Source organism: Emydura macquarii, unplaced genomic scaffold, assembly GCF_026122565.2.
Source record: "Emydura macquarii macquarii isolate MOO-44397 ecotype Brisbane River unplaced genomic scaffold, CSIRO-AGI_Emac_v2 contig_3080, whole genome shotgun sequence".
NCBI lineage: Eukaryota > Metazoa > Chordata > Testudines > Chelidae > Emydura > Emydura macquarii.
Genome location: NW_027133217.1, coordinates 3,299,287 through 3,310,615, shown reverse-complemented (window position 1 = coordinate 3,310,615; position 11,329 = coordinate 3,299,287). Strand labels below are relative to the sequence as shown.

General features: G+C 48.0%; 1 protein-coding gene across 1 annotated transcript; it reads right to left on the bottom strand.

Moving 5' to 3' along the window:
- Positions 1 to 5,296: 5,296 nt before the first annotated feature.
- Positions 5,297 to 9,625, bottom strand: CYP8B1 (cytochrome P450 family 8 subfamily B member 1). The gene has a single exon (XM_067530398.1). The coding sequence runs from the start codon at positions 9,511 to 9,513 to the stop codon at positions 7,903 to 7,905; it is 1,611 nt and encodes a 536-aa protein (XP_067386499.1). The 5' UTR covers positions 9,514 to 9,625; the 3' UTR covers positions 5,297 to 7,902.
- Positions 9,626 to 11,329: the final 1,704 nt, after the last annotated feature.

Below are 11,329 nucleotides of genomic sequence, written 5' to 3'. Positions count from 1 at the left end.
CTGTTATAGTCTTGGCCTTCACAGCATCCTCAGGCGAGGAGTTCCACAGGTTGACTGTGCATTGGGATGGACGGGCCCCTGAAAGCAAGAGACAGCTGAGGAGAGACTGGAATGAGAAACAAGGGGCAAGCCGATGTGCGGGGGCGCTGGGGAGAGGGAAGTGCTGAGGGAAGGGTGTGAAGCAGGAACGGACGGGGGTGCCAGCAGAAGGCTTGCGAAGCGGAAAAGGGTGGGGGGCAAGTTGAGGAGACATGGGGTGGAGGGGGAAGGATGCTGCGAGAGGGAGGGGGAGCACGGTGGAGTTGCTGTGCAGAGGCCCGCGTTCTAAGCTGGCCGCGGTATCCACAGTCCAGCTCCGCCTGGGACACCGCGTCCTCTGGGACAGTCAGCCAAAGCCGGAGACAGATCGCGTGGGACAAACCGGATTGTTTGGGTTAAAAGATGGGCGCTAATGGGGCTGCCAGGGTGACGTCGCGGGGCGGCACGGCAGCGAGCTGCACGTCTAGCAGTGGGAGGGAAGGTTTGAAGCTGAAATCAGGGAGATGAAGGCGAACGTTGCATGGGATGAGGCTGACCCCTCCCCCCCGACATTGTATACTGGGGTCACTCGGCGTGATACATGGGGACAGGTGGAAAGGAAGGAGCAGGCATCGCCATCCTGGCTGCCACGCCCAGTGTCTCCTGGAACCCCAGGACCCCACTGGGCCTTCCTCAGACTAGCCAGAGCAGGCCAGATAGAAGGAACTGATGCCACGGCCACCTTTATCGGCTTCCCCTGAATCCTGAACCACACCTAGGCTATGTCTACACTACGGCTTCTGTTGGCGTCATTTATGTCGCTCGGAGGGGGGGGACTAAACCACTCCCAGAGCGACATAAGTTACAGCAACCTAAGCATTTGTGTGGTCGGTGGGAGAGACTCTCGCGGAGGTGGTTTTATTATGCCGACGGGAGCTCTCTCCTGGCGGCACAGAGCGTCTTTACCAGACCCAGCGGCGCCGCTGCAGCACTGCCTGTGTAGACAAGCCCTAGAATGTGAGGCTTGGTTCCTGCTCCCACCCCCCGCCCTCTCGTGTGTCATTTTTCTTCCCCACCTCACTTCTCTTTCCTGTCTCTGTCTCGTTGCCTTCTATTTAGTAAGGCTCTGGCCTAGCTGGCCAAGACTGCATCCTTTGCAAGTTTTCTGGGAGCACGTGATCAGTGAGGCAGCTAAAAGCAATGCCCCAAACAGCCTCATGCATATAAGTTTGCCAGGGCTCAGAGTGGCTGATGGGGCCACATGCTGGGTCTGTGCTCCTCCAGCAGTGAGGTTGCACGTAAGAGGTTGCCGAGACAGACGCTGAATTTTCTCTTTGCTCTGTTCTTTTCTGTCCTCTGTGGTTTTTTGGTTTTTGTTTTCTTGTTTCTTCAGGGAAACAGCATTAGACTTCAATAATAACAGCAGCAGCTCCAGAGCCTCTCCGCTAACTTCTTCTCTTTTCCCCAAAAAGGACAACTACCATCTTTAATACCATTTAAAAGACTGTCAAATGGATTTTTTTTCTCCCTTCTGAGGACTGTCTAGAAAGGAAAGACCACAAGGGGTGTTGTTTAAAAAGGAAGCCTTGCTTAATATTTGGCATTTCAGCTACTTGAACTGCCTTTCCTTCTTTTTTCGTATCTTTACTAAGAGGTTACAAAGATTTGTAGTAAGGCCAAAGATAACATAACACAAAACGCTGGACCACACTGATGGTTGATGTTGTAACAGTGACCCATCTTAGCCCTGGCTGCGCAAGACACACCCCCTTTTCAACACACAGTATAAAGTGTTATTGGTGTATGAGTCAAAGCTCTTTGCCTTACAGCGGGAGGGCAGCTGGCCAGAGGATAGCTCCTCCACTGGGGAGCGTGGCCAAGTTGCACCAACTGGAGATCTGGCCTCATGAGTTCCTAGATCCAACCTGCCCTGGGCTGCTGCACGGTTGGCAAGTGGCGGCCTGAACCTACCGTGCTCTGGGAGCTTCCCCAGGGCCCATGCAGCCAGAGGAGGCTAAAGGATACAGGCTCCTGCAGGGGTGAATGGCCGGGGGGGAACCCAAGGAACAGGGGACCGTGGGAGACTGAAGCGGAAAGGCTGGAGAGGGAAGGAAGCAAGCAGGGCGCAGGGAGCCTGATGTCTCAGGCAATGTCTCTTCCGTTACAGAAAAGCGGGGCCGCATTGCACAGATCGGGGGGAGCCATCCGCCTTTAGCAGTCTCAGTTCCTGGCCGCTTGCGGCTGGCTCTGGGGAGCCGCTGCCATGTGGGGGGCAGCCCTCGGAGCGGCTCCGCTGCCGAGCCCTGGGCCTGCAAATGCTGCACCCCACGGGGGGCCAGCGTACCCCCGCTCTCCTCACCTCCCCAGCACAGGCAACGCCTCCGGAGCTCCCTGGCAGCAGGAACAAGCACCCGCCCTGGCAAATCCCACCCCCCCAGGGTGGGCGGGCATCAGGGCAGGGGGGCATCAGCTGGAGGTCCTCAGTAACACCAGCCCAGCTCCCGGAGCTGCTGGGAGAGCCACTGCCAATCCTTCCTCACGGGCATGCCAGGCTCAACTCCGGGCCTGGACAGTCCACGGGCCCTCCAGCCCCGCGGCTCATCGCAGGCTTCCCATCCTTCCCATTCACCCACCTGAGACCTCTTGGCTCACTTCAGTTCCTGCTCAGAAGTTCCTCCTGTCCCTGCCCTGGGACACAGCCCTGCAGCAGGTGGAGCTCGGAGAACAATAACGCGTGGCTTGGCTCCAAAGCACTGCCAGGGGCCAGCCCATGGCCCCTGCCAAATCGCTGGGCTCAGATGTAGCATCTTCCTTACCAACGCAGCACAGCTCCCTCTGGAGGGTTAATACGGGGAGTGGCTTAATAACGAATCTAGTCTAGGTCTGGAGAAAAGCCAAACCATTCTGCAAATCGGCTGACGCATCAGCGCCAACATTTATGCCGTGTTGTTTGTAGGGTTGTTGGTTTCGGTTGGACGTATTCCTGGAGGTTTCATTATATGACATAACTTTTCATTAAAGATTAATCTTTAATTCCTGGAGATGCCAGGATCATCCTGGAGGGTTGCCTGTGTACTTGGAGCAGTGTTGGTGTCCAGATATTAGAGCAGTGGTCCCCAAACATTTTACGTGGAGCCACCTTACCTCTGTTCACACACCCCCTGGGATCCAGGGTGAGGAGCAGGACCACGGTCTGTGGGTGGGGGTCCAGAACAGGGCCAGAAGCAAAAACACGGTTGGGGCTGGGATCAGAGCCATGGTTGGGACATAGTTGGATGTGGGGACCGGGAGCCAGGGACTGAGGCCACGGCTGGGGACTGAAGCAGCGGCCGGGAACAGAGCTGCCGTCGGGTGCGGAGCCAGCACCGGAGCAGAGCAGTGCTCCTTCTCCACCCCCTGTGGGGGGCTGATCCAGGCCCCGCCCTGGCCCCCCACCCACTGAATGTTTCTCCATCCTCTGTTAGTGTGCCGCATCCCACAGTTTAGGCACCACTGCATTAGAGACAAGGTGGGTGCAGTAATATCTTTCATGGGCCCAGAGCTGGGGTTTCAAGTTTACACAGACTTCTTCTCACCCAGACCTGAAGACGAGCTCGGCATAATTTGGAAAGCATTTTCAGTCACCAACAGCAGTTGGGCCAATAAATAATCCCTCGCCCACCTTGTCTCGCTAGCATTTGTTCTGCGTAGGAATTTGTTTCCCTCCTATTCAAAGGTGAAGGCCACTGGGAAACAGATGATCATGGAAAACCCCCATCAGGATTCCTGATAAATAATTATAATTAATGGTGCACTTTAGTTCTCTATTGTTCTTTTTGCAAAGCAGTGAGGGAGGATTATCCTGTTTTATTTATTTAGGGGCTTGTGACAGCAAGGTGCAGAATACAGAAGCAACATTACAGGAAATGTCCATGCAAAGATAATTCACTCAATGGACCCTGTTCCTATCCCTCCTTCCTTCCACGATGCCCACAACATAAGCTTGGCAACTTAAAGGGGTGTAAGACAGATAGGTTTTGAAATACAAAACAGAAATCTTTTACAGTGGTCTCTATCCCTGGGTCTAGAGTTGGCACCTGGGCAGGTTTTCCCAGGATCAACCTTTTTTTGAGGTAGCTGTCCTGGGAAATCTGTCCGGGTGATCAGTATACACTGCCAGCTGTCCAGTTTCATGGGCTCAGGATTGTCTCAAATGTCCAAAATTGTACCTCTGAGGTGGCAACCCTTGCTGGGTCTTGCAATATATCCTGTCCGTCTAATCTGTTTTAGGTTTTTCTATAGCACTCCTTCCCATAGACTCTAAATGTTCAGCGTGGGCAAAGATACAGCATGATCTCTGGTAGGAAAGAAAATGAGGAGGAAATAAGTGAAGGAAGAGAAAAAAGATTAACAAAAGCAAGACAGGTAAAAAGTTAGCTGATTCCTGATAAATGAACTTTGGTTAGCTTTGTTAAAGAGACTGTTGATTGCCATGGTGATCCAATTAAACTTAATCAAACAATAACCATAGCGCCTATGTGTGTGCTTGATTATATTTTGGAATGCACTAGATTTCCCTGCGGGTGATACTCCAGGACCTCTTTGGAGTGCCTTGCCATTTAATATTTTTTGCGGTGATGAAAAGCTATTGCCTAGATCGATTTTACTTGTTAGCTGGGCTTTGGGACTTAGCTACAACACAGTTGTGCCCTGATGAGGATAAAGTACACTTTGGTCTTGCAGTTTAGATGAGAGCGAAACATGTTGCGTTCTCGAATCATATGAATCAGCCAAAGTCCAAGTTTGAGCCTGGCTCCGGGACAGAGTTGAAAACCAGTTCAGTTCCCTTGATGTTGGCGAGGCTGAGTTATGTTTTTCCCAGATCAGAGGAACTATGGTGTTATAAGTGGTTCCCCTGACAGAGTAGGGTTTACAGAGTAAAAAGAACCTTAGAACAATTGCTATTATAGTGATTTTCATTCACAGCTGAAAGTGACAGTGATTTGCACTCACAACTCTACAAAGTGGGTTAGTGCGTGGCAAGCCAGGGTATGTCTCTGCAGTGCAGTAAGTGGCCGGGGGGACCCTGCTACCGCACACTAAAAGTTCTGCAGTCAATGCACACTATGGAACTTTTAGTGTGCAGTAGCAGGGACCACATGGCCGTTGAGGTGTGACTGGCTAGTGTTTTGTAGATTCACACCTTGACTTGCCTCACAGTAACATCCCCTGTAGATAAGGCCTCAGAAGCAGAACTCATGAGTGTTGCAGGTCGATTAAAGGAAGATTGAGCCAGGTGGAGCGATAAGGAGCGTTTATTCGGTTACAGCCTCTAGTTCACTCGTTCCCTTTTGTCGCGCGACCAACAAAATGAGCCCCGAGTTACCTGCTTTACAACTTTTTATCTAAAATGATATGTCAATACACCCAATTCTACAACGCCCCAGAAAACCCCTATTTGGTGATATAAATGGTTATAAAACGAATATGAATGGCTAGAGGAGGCATCTAATTACACCCGCCCCTGTTTATTATTTACCACTTAACCTGCGTGGCATATGCATTTTCACCATGAATTTGGCTATCTTGACAGCAGGAATGACCATAAATCTCCTTAACAAACCAGCTGCAAGGGAAGAACAAGGGAGAAGATATCCCGAGTTTTCTCTACCAGGCATGCTGTCTGAGAAAGCACTTCTTATCATCTTCTTTATCCAGATGGTGAGGGGAGGAATAGAAGGGGGGGACACATTATAACCCTGTTACCATGGTACCCCTCCCTAACTCTAAGCCAGGAAGCTGCTGTGAAAGCAGCGCATGATTATTGCTTGTGTAGTACATGGCCTTTTTTAGCCCAAGCCAGGGGTCCCGCAGAGAACAATTTGTGTCCAAAGTCTGGGCCCAATTCCCAGCCCCCGCGGAATGTGGCCCAGCGCTGGCCTCCTTGGTTCCCGCGCCCACAGTGAGAAGTGAGAAGGCCAGTGGGGGGCTGCAGATAGAAACACACATGATTTAGAAGCATCCCGTTGTGCTTTCTTAACCTTGTAATCTTGCTGTTGTTACCATCATCCTCCCTCTCATTACTCAAGTGAGCCCGGATTCAGCACAGCACTTAAGCATGTGCTTAAATCCCATTGACTTAAAATTAAAGTACTTACTTAACAGCTTTGTTAAATCAGAGGCCAGATAACAAACAAGAGGAGGTGAGTGGGATGGGGTGCTAATAACAGTAATAAGATGACATGGTTACATAGGGGTATCTATGGGTACAGTGTGATGGTTCTGAATTGTACGTTTTTCTAAGCACACGCTGCCTCCACCAGTTCTGTCATTCCTTCCAAATGTGTGTCTGCTGCTTATTGCCTGTAGATGTTTAGTGATTCTTCTCTTAATATTTGTGTATTATCTTATAAGGAATAGAAGTTAACCTTACTAAACATGAATGGTCAGGAACACCCTTTTTACATTTCCTTTTGTTCAGGTTTCTGCTACCTCCCCAGATCTTCAAAACTTCTTAAAAACAACTGTCAATTGTTCAGTAAGCTTTATAGTTCATTCCCTTACTAGCCTCAGACACCTCAGGTAAAATTTTCTTTGAGTGCAAAGTAGTAAGAAGAGTGATTTTGGACCATTCACATCCAGTAAGCTTAATTTCTATTCCTAGTAAAATAATGGGAAAATGTTAAAGCAGAGCCCAAATGAGATGAGGGGAGTTGCGTGAAAAATGTATCTGTCATTTGGACTGACTGATTTGTGTATGTTCAAATTTTCCAATTTTTTATCAAGAGCTATTTTTAAAAGTTTTTCTTTCATTGCTTCCTAATTGTACAGACTTTCATTAGCTTAATATTTCACTTATTTATGATTCCTGCTTAATTGTATTCCTCTCCTAATTTATTAGTGGAACTACTTTTCTAGGAGTAAAATGTCCAAAAGCACCTAAGTTTTTGAAAACACCTTTAAAAATGTGTCCGTAAATAGCTAAGTCACTTAAAATGGGACTTAGTCTCCTTAATCACTCAGGTGCTTTTGAAAATTGTACATATACTACTTTTTGCTCTGATATATTTGTAAAAGCCCTTTTGCTGCTCACTTAAGTGTCACAGCTAAATGAAACGGGCTAGATCTCTGGATTGTTCCATTTTCTTATCAAGCAGAGTATTGGGAGCAGGGAAGTAAGTTCTCGGAAAATTCCACTATGTCAAATTGCCAGATTCCTTCCCAATAGAATCTCTGCTTTAGGAACAATAATTCCTGGGAACCAAATAGGCTGCCAGCATTCTTTTAATATGAAGAAAATTTAGCAAAGTACAGAAAGATTATACTCAAGACAATTTTAATTTTAAATTAATCACAAGAACCCTTGTTCCTAACCACTGTATAAAGAATGTATTTGTCCTAGGACCATTCAATATTTTTCTAAGTGCACAGTCAGGCATTTCAGATTTACAGTAAGAAGAGTGGAAAAAATAAAAACCAAAAAATCCAGGCTAAGGAAATTCTCCCTGTTCCTATTTTCCTTCTGGGAATTCACTAAGATTCTTGTTCCCTTTGCGTATCAGCACATGTTCACTTACAGAATGGTAATAAGCTGTGTAACGGCAGATGGGGAGATTTCTGAAGTGAGTCTGAGCGTTCCAGGGTCAGACAAACATGTTGATTAAACATGAAAAGTTCCAAGCGGTGCTGTGATGCCAAATAAGGAGCAAGATCAGAACAATCATCTAACAAGTTAGGGCATATCGATAATCTAAACTAAAATATCACATTTATGGGAGAGCTTGGCACAGACCAGTCTCTTCCCTAACTTTTACTGCAGTTCAGCCTGACAAATCAATCACACCTGACTGAATGACGGGGCCAGCACACAACAGGACTGCAGCAGGAAGGGCTGACGTTTTCAAATTAAATACGTAGACGATATTTAAACTGGACATCGCGAGTGGGCTGCATTGAACCAAATCCCCATCGGCTCACGTCTATTGGAGGGATCTCCTCTTTCTCGTTAACTAGCTTCAAGTCATAGTAAGTCAACATCAGGAACACAAACAGTTTTATTTCATTGACTGCAAAGAAACGTCCGGGACAGATTGAGGTTCCTGCCCCCCAGGGCATGTTAAAGTATTTCAGCTTTTTCCCATTCTTGTAGAAATCTTTTTTAGTGCCGTCTTGGTTCAGGAATCTGTCGTATTTGAAGCTGTGAGGCTCAGGATGGACTTCTGGGTCCATCTGCACTGCGACGTGAGGAAACAGGGCTACCCTGTCCCCTTTGCGGAGGGTGTACTCTCTGCCATTGGCCATCTTGAGATTCAGGTCCTCAAGCACTGCCCTGATCAGAATAGGGGCCGACGTCAGGCGCAGGGTCTCCTCCACGGCGCTGTCCAGAACAGGGGTTTTCATTAACATGTCCCTGGTGACGTTCACCACAGGGCAGCCTGGCTTCACTTCCTGACCAGCCTCTCTTAAAACTTGGTCCACTTCCTCCTTCACAGCCTGCATTGCTTCGGGATGCTTCATTAGATACAAGAGAATCCAGAAAGAGCTCGGGCCCGTGTTGCCTTGAGCTGCCCAGAGAAGCAGAAACATGTATCGATCTCGCATGTACTCAGGCACCCCAGCCTCCACCAAGAACTGTTCTTGGTCGCTTACCCACCCGCTGATGTTATCCTTCTGACGGCTGTTCTTCACAGAAAGCACCTGCCAGAACAGCCTCTTCAACCTCTCCGCTTCCATTTTCTCACGAGGGGGCAGCACGGCGTAGGCCAGGCGGGGGAAGAGGCGGTCGTACTTCCGGAACTCGTTGAACAACTCTTCGGACTGCCTGAGGTCGAGTTCCTGGGCTTTCTCCTCGCTGTGTGGCCCTTTGCCCGGCTCGTTTCCAAACAAAGCCAGGTAGCCGGCTCTGAAGACCATGTTGTAGCTGTAGTGGAAGAGCCCGTCCTGCTGCCAGGGTCTCTCCTCTTCTCCTGAGCCCCTGTTGTGAAACAGGAGGGTCTCCAAATTCTCCATCATGGCTTGAGTCATGACCACTAGCCCGTCTCCCATGAGGTGTTTTGTGCTTGTCAGCTGAAGAATCTTATGGTTGTTTTCACATTGGTGATACCCAAAAACCCTGGCGACCAGTTCGATCGCGAACTTCTCAAAGTCTAGTTTGGTTCTTGAAGACTTCACTATGGCGCCGAAAGAGAAAGGGTCCATTACGAAGGTGAAGTAGTAGCCTCCAATCAGCACGGTGAAAATGTCCCCATGTCTCCTCTGCATCTTTTTCAGGAACTCTGCGCTGTTCTTTCTGAAATCCAGGGCGTAGCCCAGCCACGGAATGTGGCCTTTATCTAATGGAGGCTCCGTGGGTCTCCTCCTTCGAAACGCTCCCAGGAGATAGAGGCCGCCGAGAACGGTTGCTAACAGCGCCCAGAGAACTGTCACCCAGAAAGCCATGGTTGGAGAGCTGTGAACTGGAGCTGAAATTCCAGCCAGACTGAGAGGGAAAGCTGCAATGCTGTGTTTATAAACCATTCCTGGCAGATAAGGAAGAGTGACTCATGATCTCATTCTCTATTAGCAACCAAGATTAACCCTTTCACTGAAGAACACGGAGCACTCCCGTTTTTATCCACATCTTGTTTAATAAAAGATCCAGAGGCTTTTAAGGCCAGGAAGGATTATTATGGTCATCTGAAAGATGTGTTGCATAGAGTCAAACACAACCTTTTGGGCTCAATACAGGGGCACGTGAGTGTATTTCTCTGGCTTGTGTTGTACAGAAAGTCAGACATGATGATCCCACCTGGCCTTGAAATCTACGCATGAATCTATTTTCATTTCCTGAATAAGACAAGTTAGAGACTTTCACCCAGTGATTCCTGCACCAGACAATGGGTTGTGGCAATTTGCTGCATGATCCAAAAAAGTGAGACTTGTCCAAGTTGTTTGGAGTAGAGAGGACGTCTGTGTGAGAGCAGGAGAGAGGATGAGGGGTCAGCATTGGGATAACATCAGACATTGTGACAGGGAAGGCCCGGCTTGACAAAGCCCTGGCTGGGATGATTTAGTTGGGGTTAGTCCTGCTTTGAGTTGGACTAGATACCTCCTGAGGTCCCTTCCAACCCTCATCTTCTATGATTCTATGACTCCAACGCTCCAGCCTTGGAGGCCCCCCCCCACCCAGCACAGTGACCTGCAGTTACCCACACATAAATATTCAGATGCAATTAAAGGGCCCGAGCCTGCAAAGCCTTCGACATGTGAATAAGACTTTGCAGAATCAGGCCCAAAGTTTGACTAGCATAATAATAATTATTTCTTACGTAGTGCTTTTCATCAGTAGATTGTACAGCACTTTAGCAACCTGGGCAGTATCATTGTTCCCATTTTACAGATGGGGAAATGGAGGCACAGAAGAGGAAAGTGACTTGCCCAAGGGCACCCATCAGAGCTGGGTATAGAACCTGGCTCTCCTGAGTCCAGTCCAATGCTCCATCCAGTATGCACATGAAGGGGCGCCATTTCAGATGGGGGGGGCAACTTTAACCATGATTCCAAGTGCTACTTAGGCATCTGAAAACTAGGGGTTTTTTTGCAGATAGTAACTTAGAAATTAGCTGGCAGGAGCACTGTGTCTAATTCGCCTATAAAGAAAGAAAATTAAATAAATATTAGACCCACTCACCTCTAATACTAACATGTTCTGACATCTTGTGTCAAGTCACTTAAGGCAGGCTTTCTTAACCAGGGGTACACATACCCCTGGGGGTACGTGGAAGTCTTCCAGGGGGTACATCAACTCATCTAGATATTTGCCTCGTTTTACAACAGATGACATAAAAAGCACCAGCAAAGTCAGTGCAAACTAAAATTTCACACAGACAATGACTTGTTTATACTGTTCTATACACTATACTCTGAAACATGAGTGCAATATTTATATCCCAACCAATTTATTTTATGATTATGTAGTAAAAATAAGAAAGGAAGCAACTTTTCAGCAATAGTTTGCTGTGATACTTCTGTATTTTTTTATGTCTGATTTTGTAAGCAAGTAATTTTTAAGTGAGGTGAAACTTGGGGTACACAAGACAAATCAGACTCCTGAGAGGGGTATAGTAATCTGGAAAGGATGAGAACCACTGACTGAAGGGACACGGGTTAGGTTAAAAATTTTCATGTATGGTCTTATTTTGTTAACTCTTGAATACAACAATTGAAACCATGGTAGAAAAATCTAGATGACTTTCTGTCTGTAAGCAGGGGGTGAATGGATTCTCCCCTGCCGAGCTGGTATTTGCATGAGCACAGCCACCCCGCTCAGGTGCTCAGCACGATGGGACTGCTT

What these genes read in the sequence shown, in the direction of transcription:
- CYP8B1 (XM_067530398.1), bottom strand. Translation starts at nt 9,513, where the DNA reads ATGGTTTATAAACACAGCATTGCAGCTTTCCCTCTCAGTCTGGCTGGA.